This window comes from Cetorhinus maximus, chromosome 8 (assembly GCF_964194155.1).
Source record: "Cetorhinus maximus chromosome 8, sCetMax3.hap1.1, whole genome shotgun sequence".
Taxonomy (NCBI): Eukaryota; Metazoa; Chordata; class Chondrichthyes; order Lamniformes; family Cetorhinidae; genus Cetorhinus; species Cetorhinus maximus.
Genome location: NC_135886.1, coordinates 24499269 through 24516813, shown reverse-complemented (window position 1 = coordinate 24516813; position 17545 = coordinate 24499269). Strand labels below are relative to the sequence as shown.

Genomic DNA, 17545 nt, shown 5'->3' with positions numbered 1-17545 from the left:
ATTTACAGGTAACATGTTTCATTTTGTATTTTGCACTCTGTGGCGTTTTTTTGAGTAAAAGTGCTAATTTGGTATCTAATTAAGAGCAACATTTTGTTGAGGGCACATGACCACCAGTAACATCGTTGAGTCTAGTACAAATTATTTCAAAGATAGGGTCCTTACAACCAACAGAGGTACATGTGTTCAAAGCCATGACCTAGAAGTGAAAGGCCAAAGTCTTAACTCATTGCAGTTTTGAATCCTCTATCAATTGTTATTTCAGATTGTTGTATCTTGCATCTTTTCAGTGAACTTTGTATCAACATTTGTTTCAGCTGTCATCAAATTGAGAAAGAAAGTATTGATTTTTTTGACATATGCTGTGTAAACAAAGCTGAGAACCTAAAGATTGATGCTGACTACCAAATAAAAACAAGGATATGCATCACAGTATGAACACAAACTGATATTGCCTGTCAAAAAACTATAACACCTAATTTACCAGCTGGTTTTCAGAATTTGTCAACAAATTCACTGATGTTGTCAACTAAGCAAACCACTAATGGCAGTTCCTTGAAGTGAGGAGTTTGCTTGCCATGGAGTCTGATAGTAGGGCGAGGGAGAGGAGAGAAAAAGGGGGAAAGAGAGAAGTTATAAGAGATAGGGCTGAAGTCAGTGCATGGTAAAGGAGGTAGAAAAGGAAAGGTAAGAGGCTAAGAGAGAAACAGCAATAAGAGGGGGAAAAAAATCCAAAATCCACAGTCCACATCGGCAGTCAATCATTCATCAGTTGGTTGGTCAGCCTGTGGTCGATGAGGGTTTGTGTGCCTTCTTGAGCTTTCTTCTTGCTCTCTCATCTTCGGCTTTCATTATCCACCCTCCTTCAAAACCAGCTATACCTGGGTGAAGCAGTCCTCACCATCATTGCTGGTCCCGTGCACTCTATTCCCAGCTGTTGAGGTCAAAACAAACCATCATTCTGCTATCATATCCAGTCACCTGGTCAGTAAAACAACTGAACAAGGCAGCAAAATAATCAGTGGCTTCCTGTGAATATCAAGTTACACATTCAAATTGTCAGTCTTGTTTAGTATAAGATGTGTCAATCATAGAGTGCCAATAACAGCAGTTCTGAGCATAGCATTTGATGAGAAAGAAGATCAAATTCTCAGATAGTCAGAAAGAAAGAAAAAGCAAAGGATAACAGTGGGGGAGACAAAGAATTTAAGTGGAGAAAGGGAGAAAGGAGGTAAAGAATCAGCCAAAGACAGAAGAGGCAAGAGAGAGAGGAACACCTAAATGAAAACAGCATTCACGTAACAGAGTGAGAATATTTACTTACCATGGGCAATACAATTCACTCAAAATGTTTCCCAATTTTTTCTGGAGCTATTGCTTCCTTAAGCATTGAAATTTACAATGTCCAAGATAAGGGATTAACCAAAATTAAAAACTCAAGTAATTACTTATCTTACAATGGGTGGGAAAAGAAAATACATTGAGATACAGGCCCAGAAAACTGCCTGCATTTCATTTAAAAGAAAAAACACATTTGTGTCAACACTCTTTTAGAATGTGCTGAACAAGGGGCGGTGGGGGTGGCTTGGCATGTATCTGGGTACCCTGTCTAACTGGCAGCTAGGTGCCAGAGCAGCATATGGCCAGGAGACACCCACCAGGAGATACCCAAAATGTGTGTACACTGCCTTGATCACCCATTAGTCCTATGCCAATCACATCTTTTCTCATTCTCTCATAGATTTTTACCTTCACTTAGGCAATGCAACAGAGCAGACCATATTCCATCTTCTTAAGCACCATTCCCAGCTCTTCCAAAAATCACTGTCATCGCCCCCTCCTCAAAAAATCTACTTTCAATCTCTCTGTCATTGCGTAATATCACCCATATCTAACCTTCCCTTATCCAACCTTCCCTTTCTCTCCCAAGCCCTTGAATAAGTTGCTTTCTCCCAAGCCTGTGCCCATCATTGTTGTAAGTGTGACTTTCAATTCTCCAGACAGTTAGTACTCATGCCACAAGAGCGGACTGGCTGAATCAGAGCCTCAAATTACATCCTTTGTTAATGTAATTGTGGTTCTCTATGCAGACCCGTTTTTCTCATCCTTTTTTGCAGCCTTTATGGTTAACCATACCATCCTCCTCCAACACGCCTCTCCTCCATCGTCCAGCCCAGTAGCTTGTTTTTACTTGGCTCCTCTCTAATAAATATGATCATAAACAGAACAATTCTAACAACCGTTTCTCTTACTGCTCTATAACTGTTACCTTTAGAGCCCCATACTGCCCCCACCCCAACCTTTCCAGCCACTAGCACCCTTTCCTCTTTCCTCATCTACATGCTGCTCCTTGGCAACATCATCCAAAAACATGGGGTCATCTTCCACATGTATGCTGATGGTACCCAGCTGTACTTCTGTATTATCTTTCTCAATCTCATCCACTGCCCACTGAGACTGCTTGTCTGATATCCTGTCGTGGGTGAGCCACAATTTCTTGCAATTAAGTGGTGGGGTATTAAAGTCTTCTTCCTCAAACCCTGTATCCTCACGATCAATTCCATCCCCATCCCTGACTACTGTTTGGGGTTAAGTCAAACTTATTTGATGCAGAACTGAGCTGCTGACCTATGTCCTCTCTAGCACACAGACCAGCCACTTCCACCCTCAGCCAACCTGCTGCTGAAACCTCACTATGCTTTTGCTACCTCCAGATTCCATTATTCCAATGCTCTCCTGATTGGCATTCCCTCCTCTGTGACCTTTGGGTCATTGAAAATTTGGCTGCTCATATCTTATGCCACACACAGGGCAAAATTTTCCCTTCTGGGACTAAGTCCCGTGGCGGGGCTGGAATGGGAAGAGTTCCCCGCCATGGAGACTGCTGGGAATTTGAGTCTATGACGTGACCCCAGCAGTCGGAGTGGGGGGGGGTGGGGGGGGGGGTGGGGGGATGGCGGGCTGGATGGTGCGTCATATCCGGGCTCCATATTTAAAGGACTTTGGTGAACCAGATGGGTTTTTTTTAAACAACCTTCTGGTAATTTCATGGTCACCATTACTGATACCAGCTTTTCAATCCAGGTTTATTAACGGAATTTAAATTTCCCACAACTGCCACATTAGGATTTGAACTCAAGTCACTGGATCATTAATCTAGGCCTCTAAAATAGTAGCCTGGTAACATAACTACTATGCTGCCATTCACCCATCACTCCTGTGTTTGCTGACCTAATTGGCTCCTGGTAAAGCAGTGCCTCAATTTTAAAATTCCCAACCTTGTTTTCAAATTCCTCCAGAGTCTCACCGTTCCCCATCTCTGTAGCCTCTTGCAGCCTATAACCTTCCGAAATATCTGCGATGCCACTTCATCTCTGATTTTAATCGATCCACCATTGGTGACCATGCTTTCAGCTGTTGAGGCCTTAAGCTCCAGAATTCGCTCCCTGAACCTATCTGCCTGTCTATCTCTCATCCTTCCTTCAAAACGCTCCTCAAAATCTAAACCAAGCTTTGGATTACCTGCCCAAATAATCTCTTTATGTGTTTCGGGATCTTACTTTGTTTGACGCACTCCTGTGAAGTGCCTTGGGAAGTTTTGCTACATTAAAGGTGCTGTATGAATACATGTTTTTTTAAATGATTTTGCATGCAATGATCTGTCTGAAAGTTGATTCCACATGTCAATTAACACCTTTGGATGAAGAAAATTTTCCTGATCTCTGTCTTAAAAGTATCCTCTTTTAGATTGAGCCCATGCTTCATTGTTCTACACCTACAGTTTAATTTAAAGTACTATTCCAGCAGAACTTTTTTGATGCCACTGGCACTCTTGTATAAATGTCTATAAGATCACTTTGCAAACACATCCTGTTTCAGGCTTAAAAAGCTCATGTTTTTCCAATCTTTTCTCATAGCTTTACTGTTAACACTGAGGATTAGCCTCGTGCCCCTTTTCTGTGCTGCCTTCAGTGTTTGAATTGTATTTTGGAAACTAATTGGATGCAGTATTCATGATTCAGTTTGATAGGAGTGTTATAAAGTCTGATCATTACCTCTTTGACCTATATTGTACAATACATTTTGACTTTGATTTCTGCTCAGCATTGTTCGGAGGTGCTTAGCATCGAGTCTACTGAAATACATCTACTTAAGGTCCTACAAGTAGCAATGAGATAAATGGTCAGTAATCTGTTTTTTCATGGTGTTACTTGAGTCAAGAATGTTAACCAAGACCACAATAAGCCCCTGTTCTTCTGAAAAATATCTTTAACCTATACCTGAACCACTGGAACAGGCCAGTGAGAGCTCAGTTGACCAATATTGAAGTAAAAACCAACACAGAATTATGTCCAAGAAATATATTTAAGATAAAACTTTATGTCTCTCTGTTTAATTTGCAGAACACAGATAAATTTTACAGTGGCTATTGATTTTACAGCTTCTAATGGTAAGTGCTTAAGTCTCTGATAAATCTCCACTACTTATGGGATTTGCATTACTTACATAGGTGGCTACGAGTTACTGATTTATGGCTTCAGTCAAATAACTGACAGTTTTTCCATTGATTAATTAGACATTAAGCTACATTAAATATCCTATCATGCATTAGGATACCTTCAAACGAAAAAGAAAACCGTAGCACATTTTAAGTTCTTTCATATTGGTTCTGGAACCCATTTATATCAGTTGCACAGCTTGCTGAGCTCCTTTGGAAAGATGCTGTTTGGTACAATTATATGTTAAGAGAAAAGAATAAAGGATTGATGTCAATGAAAAGAACATGCAGGGCAGAATTTTATGGCCCCTTTGCAGCGGGGGGCAGGGCTGGAAAATACGGAGAGCCGTTCAAAAGTCTATTGACTTTGGCGGGACCAGAGGGGCCTTAAAATTCCGCCCATATGGTGTGAGAGACAGAGGGAACATATTTGCTTATCTAATTCTAGTGATTTACAAAAATAAATACGGGAAGCGTTTAGGGAAACCTGTTTAAAACTATTTGCTGACAAGAGCACACTTTGCTCGATAAATTGTGTTGATGATCTGCTGCCAGTGGCTATTTGGGAGAACCCGTAAGCAAATTCCCAGCAGTGATCTTTTATTTAAATAGTATAATTGAAGCAACTACCCAATGAGCTTGAGGGAAGATTGTTATCTGGTGATAGGCTTGATAGAAATACTTTCTGGTGTTGTAATGATGTGAACGTACTGTTACGTTACCACTTTTGTCTCGATGTTAATATTTTATCTGTGTGCACTGAATGTTACTGTTGATTTCCTTTTCTTAGACCCAGGGAAGACTTACTCCTTGCGTACAAAGCACTGGAAAAATGGGCTTTCTTCTTGTATCACTGGCCAAACCCCATTTTGAGGGTTTTCCAGAAGAAATGAGCCTTAATCCCTTCGGTCAGGCCCTCTCCAATTAATGGAGTTTAAGTGCAGAGCTTAATGATAAACTTTCCTGTCCAGTTTTCAGCTAACAGCTCTATGTCAAGGCACATGCAGCCAAGTAAACAGCCTGTTCCCACCAATCAGGCTGGACGTGATGCTCTTGGTTTCACTGCACTTTAGTCACACTCTAGGACTTGGGGGGTGGGGGTCACAATCAAATCTGTCCTAATAAAAGTTAAAGATGCTATTTTATTAATATTGATACACCAGTATAATTTCATAGGTATAGTTAAATAACATACCCAACAACCACAAAAACTTAAGTAGCTGCATATCATCAAATGAGAGGTTTTTTTTAATAGACTGTTTTTCTTTTTTATTTGCTTTATCAGGAAATCCATCTCAGTCCACATCACTGCACTATATGAATCCGTACCAGATGAATGCATACGCAATGGCACTGAAAGCAGTGGGTGAAATCATTCAGGACTATGACAGTGATAAGATGTTTCCGGCTTTGGGGTTTGGAGCTAAACTGCCTCCTGATGGAAGAGTTTCACATGAGTTTGCCTTGGTAAAATATTTTGTGCTATTTTTGAAATGTAGGATGTAATATGAAGGAAGAAATACAAATTATGGATGGGGACAGATCAGATGCTGCAATACATGGAAGCTTTAGCATGGTGTGGCAAGAAATAAGAAACAGGAGCAGGAGTAGGCCTTACAGGCACTCAAGTCTACGCCACAATTCAATAAAATCATGACTGATCCTCTGCATTAACTTCATTTTCTTCTCCTGTCCCCCTAATTAAAAGGGCACAGGCTTGAACACGCAGTAAGATCCCAACAGAGTGATGCTTGCATGAACTGCATGATAGAGAATCCCTGCTCATTTCCCACTGCGAACATGCAAATTACCCCCAAGATCATTTCCCAGCCTGAACTGCAACATCAACCAAGTACAGCTCGGTTTGCCAACCCTGGTTGGATGCCTTCCTGGAGGTTTGATCGCATGATACTTTATCAGGTGACGCTTGACTCCCATTGGCAGATGTTGTTGCATTTACCATTAGCATTCCAGCAGTGACGACATTACAAAAGTACTTCATTAGCTGTAAATACTTTAGGATGTAGAGAAAATGTTTTCACTTACAGGTGAGTCTGAAACTAGGGGCCCTCAATATAAGGTAGTCAGTAATAATCAAAGTTCAGGAGAAGTACCTTCACCCAAAAAGTGGTAGGAATGTGGAACGCACTACCACAAGGAGTAGTTCAAGCAAATAGCATAGATACACTTAAGCAGAAGCTAGATATGTATATGAGGGAAAAAATTAGAAAGATATGCTGATAGGATTAAAATAAAGAGGCATAAACGTTAGCATAAACAAATTGGGCCAGGCTTCTTTCTGTAGACCCTAGGTAACTATGTGAAAGGTGCTATATAAATGCAAGTTCTTACTTTTGATAAATTTTGGGTCCCCTGTATTGAACGTCATCGCTCACCCTGAACCTAAAAGAAGAAATTTGCTCACTTGCAGGGATTATTTGGAATTGGGAAATTTCTCCACAGGATGAAAGCGAAAATCAGAAAATGTTATTACTCCTTCGTGCTATTGGTTACTTCCTAGTTGCATGTTTATGATTGACATTGGCGAAACTCTGAGAGCAGATCAATGTTACAGGCTCACAGCTGGAGAATATGAACAGAAAATAAATTCAATTAAGAATGGGGGTGGTGGGGGGGGGGCAAGAAAAAGGAAATTTTCCATATTTTAGTTACTGATGCAATTCCCGAACATACAGCCATTATCTTATGTTTTCCTGAAGGGAAATGCCTTTGATAATGTTGTCATATTTGTGAATTAGTATAGCAAGATTCTGTTCTTGGATAGTTTATTCAGATTAATGAGGCACAGTGAACCAAAAACCTGAAGATTTCATTAGGGAGACTGCATTTAATTTTATTTTCGTTTTAGCTTCTGATTAAGTTTTCTCATTTGTTTATGACAACTCTTGAGACCACTTTTGTTGGAAGCCCATTTTTTTTTTTTACTACAATGTTCATGATAAGTATCAAATAGTAAGCCTACAGAACTATGGCAAAGTCCAGGACCCTGATATGCTGAGTCACGGGCTGAAATTTTACCAGCCCGTCATGGTTCCCGTTGCCAGGAATAAACGTGGGTCCTGAGCCGTTAGTGAACAGTGGGACTGCAGAGTGGATTTAACAGTGGTGGCCTATTAAGAAGCTTTCATCAGGACCGTCATCCAATTTGCCCTGCCTCTCAGTGTTGCTGGCCCAATCAGGGAACCAACAGCTCAGCAGCTCCACCAATAGAACAGCCTCCATGTTGAGACATTCATGAAGGGCCGGTAAGAATTTTTTTTTAATGTGCCAGGGCCAGGCAGGCAGCCCCGGCAATCAGAGGAGTGAACCCTCCGGGGATGACACTGGAGCCACCGTTGCCTCCGGGAGGTGGGTGGGGGGGGCGGGGGGGGGTGGGTAGGTGGAATATGGAGCCTCTCTGCATAAATGTCCCCCCACTTGCCCTACCCCCCAGGATGATGCTGGCAGGTGACGAATCATGCTTCGGACACCATGGAATAGGCTTCGTAGCCTAGAGTATGTTCATAGCAAGCCTTTATTAACAACTTGTAACTATATATATATATATATATATACATATAGTTACAGTCAAAGGTACAGGTGTGGAGCAGACTCCAGTCTAGGGGTGGAATTTTCTGGCCCCTCCTGCCAGTGGGATCTTCCAGTCCTGCCAAAGCCAATGGAGATTTGAATGGCTCACCACATCCACCGTGGAGAAACCTGGCCTAGGTCTTTACCCATTTCTATCCATCTCTAGACTGACTCTGGCTCTGGGTCATGTGGCTTTTTACATCAGTATGTGGGTGGTACTGTACATAGTCCTACATTAACCCTTTATGTACCACTACAGGAAGCTGCCTCAATGTACTTGGCAGCCTCCCCATGCAGCGGGGGAGGGGGGAGGAGGCCTTTCTGCCAGTAAATTGCTGGCAGGAGCGTGAAATTGGTTTTTAATAGTTCAGTTAATTTGACTAACTGGCTTCCAAAGTGTTGCCATTCCCACTTTTGCGAATATCACGTTGTGATATTAAGATATTGGGATTCTTTCCCAACACCTTCCATCACCATTTTATCAGCCCTCCCAACCCCCCTCCCCACCCCCCCAGCCTGTCTCCAGAAGGTTGGTAAAATCCTGGCCTTGGTTTCACTGATGAATTTCTTGCAGAAGCTTATTTGAGATGGCTTCCACTCCAAACGAATTCACCTACCTCGGTGGAGATTTGACCAAGAAAATAATTCCCAAGCTAGGAGTTATTTTAGCCCTGGCCTCAGTTGCACTGGGAAGCCAGTATGTAAGAATAAAGCATGCACTTCGGCCTTCTCAGCAGCCAGACATGGGGCCTATCTGGAAATCCAGGCCCAGGTCTTGGGTGGTTTATTTAGAATTCCCTTTCACATGCTTTAATCAAATAATGACTCGACTGTTAGACTTCCAACATTTTCTGCTTTAATATTAGATTTCTAGCATTTATTCTTCTGTATCTTCAAAATGTGTTTTTAGTGGCATGTTTTTCATGCCACTATCTGTCCATCTAGGTGGAAATAAAATAACCCATGGTACTGTTCAAAGAAGAGCAGGCAGTTTATTCCAGGCCAACATTTAAACCCTCACCATCAAAAACAGATTAACTGTGAATGCATCTCATTGCTGCTTTGCATCCTGTTGACTACTGCATATTTTTTTTATTATTCATTGGATGTGGGCATCGCTGGCTAGGTCAGCATTTGTTGCCCATCCCTAATTGCCTTTGTTCAGAGGGCATTCAACCACATTGCTGTGGGTGCGCTGTACATTGCATGTAGGCAGACCTAGAGGACATTAGTGAACCCAATGGGTTTTTAACAATAATTGGCAATAGTTTCATGGGCATTGCTAGATTTTTATTGAATCTAGATTTTTATTGAATTCAAATGTCACCATTTTCCTTGGTGGGATTCAAACTCCGGTCCCCAGAGCATTACCCTGGGTCGCTGGCATACTAGTCAATGACAATACCACTTTGCCACCACCTCCCTGCAGTGTAACAATACTATCTACAACCTACGTAACAATGATGTCTACAACTTAATGTTTTTTCAGTTGGCTCTGAAACACGTTGGGATGTTCTGAGAGCAATGAGAAGATATATAAATTTAAGTTCGCAGTTCTATGTTTCTTAAAAACCTAAACAAGAAGTTTTAGTATAATGTCTGTATCCCTTTGAGTTTCAAGTTTCTCTTAACATAAAGATATGCTGCTTGGTGGAATTTTTTAAAAATTATTTTTGTTATCATTACTAAATCTGTTTCTTCGATCTTGAAGTTTCCTGATTCCCTTTGAGTTGAAAGTGGAAATAGAGGAGAAAGTGTAATCATTTACTGAAATTCGGCCAGAATATGGTTTAAGTAGTCACAGGACCTGGAGAAATTGGGCTCTTTTTTCCACACTGGCTTGTTGGAAGTTTCTCATCTAATATGTATGATGCAATAACTACAAAATGGTTTAATATGGGCATTTGAATATATGAGACATATATTCAATAATATCCTCTAATAATGCTTTGATGAAATGGTAATTTGGTGTATATAGAAAACCTTTAGTTGAAATTATTTATTTTCCGAGATTGTTGTTTCATGATGTAAATTAAATGTGTCACATATATTTCCATTCTTTAAAATCAACTTAATAGAAAAATATTATTCAAACAGGTGATCGCACTTGATGATGTAATAGTGCCAAATGAGTCAGGAATGCTCAGTGGCCTTTCAGTAACAGTATTCAAGATTTTCATTAAACTCTATAATGAAATAGTGTAAGAAGTGAAACATGGCCAAACTGTAAGGTAGACCTGTGGCAATAGGTGGTGAATAAATGACAAATAATATTTTTACTTAAGTGCAAAAATACTCCCTTGGATCTGAAACAATTATCAGAAAGAGTTTGAGTTTCACAGCAATCTCCAATCATGTTTTGTTTCCTCTGAAAATCTTACAGAATGGCAACCCTGACAACCCATATTGTAATGGTATTGAAGGAATTCTTGAAGCGTATCATAGAAGCCTCAAGACAGTCCAGCTTTATGGACCAACGAACTTTGCACCAGTGATTAATCATGTAGCAAGGTAAACTTAGCAACTCTTTAGCACACCATTTAAGCTGTCTTGATTTTTTTCAGATGGACGGATCATGTAAATGTAAACAGCTTTCAGAGATCCAACCCTCTCGTCTCGTTTAGAAATGTCAGTGCATGATGAAACACTGAGGTTAAAAAGAAATTTTAAATCTGTTGAAATAATGAGCACTATAAGAAGTGAATTGATTTTTCCCAACTAGTTGCATTTTCTATCATATAACGCTTTCTGAGGCAAAAAGGCAGTTTCTAGCCTTGATGAGCTTTGCAATGCTTTGAGTTGTTTAAGTAATACTGGTGAAGTAAAAGGTAACAAATTTCCATAATGTATTGTCCAATTTAGTACAATTTGACAGACAATTTGAATATGTGGAAGTGGGTAACTGCTGATATTATCTACGCCATAACGTCTATCTGTAGTTAAAAAAAAATCTTGCTTACACTTCCTTTACAAAAACTTTTTATGACATCCAGGGTTCCCTGGATTTGTTGGTCCCACCCTTTGTCTTTACTGGAACACTTATGAGCATGGCTGCGGTCTCCAGAGGAACCATCACTCTCACCGTTTTCCAACACAGAACAATGGTTCTCGAGCGAGATGCACCCTGGGGATTTCCTGACTACCTGCCTGACACCTTTCTTCTGACTGATGGTCACCCATTCCTTCTCTGTCTGCACTTCCGCAAGCTGTGGGGTGACCACGTCTAAAAACGTGGTATCCGTGAAACTCTCGGCCTCATGGATGCAACTCAGTGCCCCCAGCTGCCGCTCAAGCTCCGAAACACAGAGCTCAAGTAGCTGCAGCTGGTGACACTTCCTGCACATGTGATCAGTCAGAGTGCAAGGAGCATCTGGGACTTCCCACAAGTTGCAGGCGGTACATAACACGGGACTGAACTGCCTTGCCATGCCTCTAGTTGAAAAATACCCCTTACTTTAAGTTAAATATAGTAAAAAACCATTAAATTATTTATGTACTTTAAATAAAAACTAGAACCCTTATCCTTCCTTAGCTTAATCTATTTTAAACTGGAGAAAAACTGGAGAATAAAACTGCAGAAACACCAGGTTAGAAGAACAATAATGCCAACTTGTCAGGAAGATGGAAGAAACCCAGCCCCTTCCACATTTAGTTTGAGTGCGTTTGTTGGTGCATGGTAAACCTCTGTGGGATAGGTAAGCCTGATATTTGAATATGTTAAAGGTGAATTAAGACCGTAAGACCATAAGACATAAGGAGCAGAAGTAGGCCATTCGGCCCATTGTGTCTGCCTGTCATTCAATGAGATCATGGCTGATCTGATAATCCTCAACCCCACTTTCCTGTCTTTTCCCCATAACCCTTGATTCCCTTACTGATGAAAATTCTGTCTAATTCAGTCTTGAATATACTTAATGACCCAGTCTCTACAGCCATAGTCATAGAGTCATAGAGGTCTACAGCACAGAAAAAGGCCCTTCGGCCCATCGAGTCTGCACCGGCCAAACAAGTACCTAACTATTCTAATCCCATTTTCCAGCCTGGTTATTGATCCCTCCACCAAGGGGAAAAGTTCCTTCCTGTCTAAGCTGTCTATGCCCCTCATAATTTTATACACCTCAATCATGTCCCCCCTCAATCTCCTCTGCTCCAGGGAAAATAACCCCAATCTATCCAATCTCTCCTCATAACTAAAACTCTCCAGCCCACGCAACATATTGGTAAACCTCCTCTGCACTCTCTCTAGTGCAATTCACATCCTTCCTATAATGCAGATTCCAGAACTGCACGCAATACTCCAGCTGTGGCCTAATCAGCGTTTCATACAGTTCCAGCATAACCTCCCTGCTCTTATATTCTATGCCTCGGCTAATAAAGGCAAGTATCCCAAATGCCTTCTTAACCACCTTATCTACCTGTCATGCTACCTTAAGGGGCCGGGAACATGCACACCAAGGTCCCTCTGATCCTCGGTACTTCCCAGGGTCCTACCATTCATTGTGCATTCCCATGCCTTGTTTCTCCTGCTCAAGTGCATCACCTCACACTTACCTGGATTAAGTTCCATTTGCCACTGATCAGCCCATCTGACCGGCCCGTCTATATCCTCCTGTAATCTAAGGCTATCCTCCTCACTATTTACCACCCAAACAATTTTCGTGTCATCCACAAACTTACTAATCAACCCTCCTACATTGAAGTTTAAATCGTTTATATATACCACAAACAGCAAGGGACCCAACACCGATCCCTGTGGAACCCCACTGGACACAGGCATCCAGTCACAAAAACACCCCTCGACCATCACCCTCTGCTTCCTGCCACTCAGCCAATTCTAGATCCAATTTGCCAAATTGCCTCATAAAGTGGAGTCTTAAGCCTATATTCCAGGCTGGATTTTCCTTAAAGGGTGGGGAGCAGAAGCTGGGTCTTTTTTGAGTCCTGAATCTGCTCCCGGGTGAAAAAATCACTGATTTTGATTTTCACAGAAACAGTTTCCCTGTCCGCATCCATCTTCACCCAAGAGAATGAGGATGAAGGTATTGAACTCGGGGAGAGAGACTGTGAGGTTCTTGAGCAAATTGATATAGGGAGTGACAAGGTATTGGAAGTGTTGGCAAGCTTAAAAATGGACAAATCTCCAGGTCTGGATGATTTGTGTCCCAGACTGCTGAGGGAGGCAAGGGAGGAGATCGCAGGGGCTCTGACCCAAATTTTTAATTCTTCTCTGGCCACAGGGGAGGTGCCAGAGGACTGGAGAACAGCCAATGTGGTTCCGCTATTTAAGAAGGGTTGTAGAGATAAGCCAGGGAACTACAAGCCAGTGAGTCTTACGTCAGTGGTAGAGAAACTATTGGAGAAAATTCTGAAGGAGAGAATCTATCTCCATTTGGATATCCTGATCAGGGATAGTCAGCATGGCTTTGTCAGAGGGAGGTCATGCCTAACAAATTTGATTGAATTTTTTGAGGAGGTGACCAGGTGTGTAGATGAGGGTAGTGCAGTTGATATAGTTTATATTGATTTCAGCAAAGCCTTTGACAAGGTCCAACATGGGAGACTTATAAAGAAGGCAAATGCACGTGGGATACTGGGTAATTTGATAAGGTGTATTCAAAATTGGCTTAGTTGTAGGAGACAGAGGGTGATGACAGAAGGATGCTTTAGTGACTGGAAGTCAGTGTCCACAGGGATCTGTACTGGGTCCCCTATTATTCGTCATTGATATAAACAACATAGATGACTATGTGGGGGGTAGGATTAGTAAGTTTGCGCATAACACAAAGATTGGCCAGGTGGTTAACAGTGAGGTTGAGTGTCTTGGGCTACAGGAAGATATAGACGGGATGGTCAAATGGACAGATAAGTGGCACATGGAATTTAACCCTGAAAAGTGTGAGGTGATACACTTTGGAAGGAGTAATTTGACAAGGAAGTATTCAATGAACGGCATGACACTAGGAAGTTCTGAGGAACAGAGGGACCTTGGCGTGTGTGTCCATAGATTTCTGAAGGCGGAGGGGCATGTTAGTGGGGTGGTGAAAAAGGCATATGGGACACAAGCCTTTATCAATCGAGGCATAGATTACAAAAGTAGGGAGATCATGTTGGAGTTGTAAAGTACCTTGGTGAGGACACAGCTGGAGTACTGTGTGCAGTTCTGGTCGCCACATTATAGGAAGGATGTGATTGCACTGGAGGGGGTGCAAAGGAGATTCACCAGGATGTTTCCTGGGATGAAACATTTAAGTTATGATGAGAGGTTGGATAGACTTGGGTTGTTTTCGTTGGAGCAGAGAAGACTGAGGGGCGACCTGATCGAGGTGTACAAGATTATGGGGCATGGACAGGCTGGATAGGGAGCGGCTGTTCCCCTTAGTTGAAGGGTCAGTCACGAAGGTACACAAGTTCAAGGCGAGTGGCAGGAGGTTTAGGGGGGATGTGAGGAAAAACTTTTTTACCCAGAGGGTGGTGACAGTCTGGAATGCACTGCCTGGGAGTGTGATGGAGCCGGGCTGCCTCACATCCTTTAAAAAGTACCTGGATGAGCACTTGGCATGTCATAACATTTAAGGCTCTGGACTTAGTGCTGGTAAATGGGATTAGGTAGGTGTTTCTCACGTGTCGGTGCAGACTCGATGGGCCGAAGTGCCTCTTCTGCACTGTGATTCTGTGATCACAAATTGTGGTCACATTTACTTTTGAAACTATGTATCTAAACATTTATATCAGAAACTTAGAATATTAACAGTTGCCTATCATGTTTTGTTGACAAACCAATCAAATTACTCATAAAAAATCATTTGCTAATTTTTTCTCAATAACTGATATTTGTAATGTCTAAAGTAAGATTTTAAACCAAGTAAACAAACACACATTTCATAAATTACAGATTTATGCAATCTGTAATCTTGTGTGTGAGCAGACTAGCAAGTGGAATGTTGGTGGGAGTTGGAGCTTAGTAACCTGAAAAGGACAAGAGCAATGAGAGTCCCATTCTGTTGGCCCTTCTCCTCCCCCACCCACTCCCCCACCTCCCACCGCGCGCCCCCCCCCCCCCCCCCCCACAAAAGGCTGCTTGATCTGCACTACCTTGCACCAAAAATCTGAGAAAGCCCTAATTCTGGCATGCTTTTCGCCAGAATTATCCTCCCTATTACAACTAGATTTCATGACCCCCTTATCCAGGACTTCTCCTTTTACCCCATCCACAAATTAGGACTGATTGTCAGTGCTCATGGACAACAAGACCATATTCCCAGTGTGACTTGACTTTTGGATGAACCCATTCCTCAGACTCTGGGAGCTCACTCCTCTATATTCTCCATCAAAGAAATCTTCTCCTAGTGGTTCAATATGACATTACCTGTCTCACTTAAGATCCCCTTCAAATGCTTCCAGATCTGGGGAAACCTCTCTTCATTATCGTCATTTGGCTTCCCCAAAATGCTGATAATCAATGTCCATGATACTATTGCTTGACTTGATATCCCTATTCTTGCCTTCTTCTGACTCACTGGACAATGCCACTGCGGATTTGCTAGCAACGTTAACATTTTCTATTTTAAACCAGGGGAATTTTCAAAACAATGATTCAACACTTCCAACAGTGTAGCTCCCCTTTTATAAAATATTCACTGAGAGAAAGTCAAAGTCAATCCAAATGGCATAGCTTGCATTGAATTTAGAACATCAGTGCATCAAATCATTAGGTTAAGGTTTAAAACAGAAAAAAGAACAAGTACAAAGTTAAATATTGAAACAAATATATAGTGGTGAGTTTCCGATTGTACTGATCCACCTGACCAATGCACCACACAGTATTGTAGAGCTTCCAGGGCCAATAAGTTCGGTCCTATAAGGACAAGGGTGTAAGAATGGGAATATCACCTTTGTACAGTGGAAAATATTTTCCTGAAGTTGGCTTGTGGCAGGTTACTGAGTTAATATATTGAGAACTCTACTACTCACCAGTCTAATAACTGACGTAATAGCTGATTTAGATGCTGTCACTGGGTAAAAGGGGACTGTCCTATCTCTTGAATCCAGTACTAAAATAAAAACATCTGCAAGCAATAAAAACAATCCAACTGCAACTTCTGTGTAACTGGACTATAGAAGAAGTAATCTCAGCAATTTAGTCAAATAAAGTACAAATAAATTATAGAAGAAACTCTTCAGTCAATTCAGATGGAGCAAAGTTTAACTTCATATTTTCAGTTTTGAACCAGAATAGACCTAAACCGAGCTCTCTAAATTTCAACCAGCCAATTAAACTCTAGTTTGCTGTAACTGTCCTTATCCTGTTTGCCACCTAAATAGAGAATTAAGAAATGAAAAAATCTAACTTTGGCACAATTTAAATCAGGTATTATAATGTGTTAAATTCCCATTTATTCAGCTTTAGTGTGAAAAAGCAACTATCTAAGTTTACTTTTAACTCTCAATAACTCAAAGATTGCTATACTTTCACTTCTGCTTGCAATCAAAATGAAACATTTCTACCTGTCATGGATTTTTCAGTGAATTCTTTCTCATTGACACAGGGTTAAAATTAGGACTGGTTCAATGTTGTGCAGAATACACATGGCAGTCTGATAGACCTTATGCCATTTCATGGGCATTGATTTGCACCTGTAGGCTGTTCCTATGGAACAAAAAGTAATTTGATATGTTAATATCTTTAAATGTGGACCCCTCAGCACTATTCTGTACAGCAACATTACTGATAGCTGTCTAGGCAAGCGTTCGTTTCCTGCATTCACAGCTGTCTAACTTCACAGGGCGCTAGAGGGATTCCTGACCAACAAAAGTCCTTGATTGACAGCCATATCAGAGTTGAAGGCTGAATCTTCCATAGTACAATTACAGAGAATTGTCTGCTTGAATAATGAGAGGGGTAGCACCATAGTTTCTTGGTAAACTGCCCCTTGGCCAGGAGCTTCCAGTTTATATGAGAGCTGACTGTATCCCACATAGTCATAAAGAATGGCCTATGTTTAACAGACATACTGTAAGTTGTGATGAAGGTTATAATGCCCCTCAAGAAGTCTGCACCAAGTTCAAAATGTGTTTTTCCTGGGACCTCAAATGGCAGTGATAATGGAACAGCAATATAAAAAGTTGACAGGTTTTTTTTAGATCTTTTTAAACATTACAAATCTCCTTGGTGGTTAGAAGCCAGTAAAATGCAAACTGTGCATGTGTAGATATGCATTGTGATTTGTTGCCCTCCGCTCCACACTGTCACAAACAGCTCTTCCCATTGATGCTGGCAGTATTGCTGATGCCGCACTTAGTCCACCATTATTAAGTGTTTGGAAGGAGAATGAAGAGTAAAGAGAGGATAAACACTTTATCTAAACTCTAACCATCACCACCAAATGTACCAAACAACCTCACCTGCTAGAAGCAATACTGTTCCAGCTCAACCTATGTTTTCCAGTGAACAAACAC

General features: G+C 41.3%; 1 protein-coding gene across 2 annotated transcripts in view; it reads left to right on the top strand.

The window, feature by feature from the left end:
• The window catches only part of LOC144683255 (copine-8-like), a 742817-nt gene that overhangs the window by 614107 nt on the left and 111165 nt on the right, over window positions 1–17545 (top strand). For both annotated transcript variants that reach the window (XM_078546211.1, XM_078546212.1), the window contains 3 exons: window positions 4404–4450; window positions 5784–5965; window positions 10473–10600. In XM_078546211.1, coding sequence (XP_078402337.1) covers window positions 4404–4450; window positions 5784–5965; window positions 10473–10600 — 357 coding nt within the window. The remainder of the gene's footprint in view (window positions 1–4403; window positions 4451–5783; window positions 5966–10472; window positions 10601–17545) is intronic.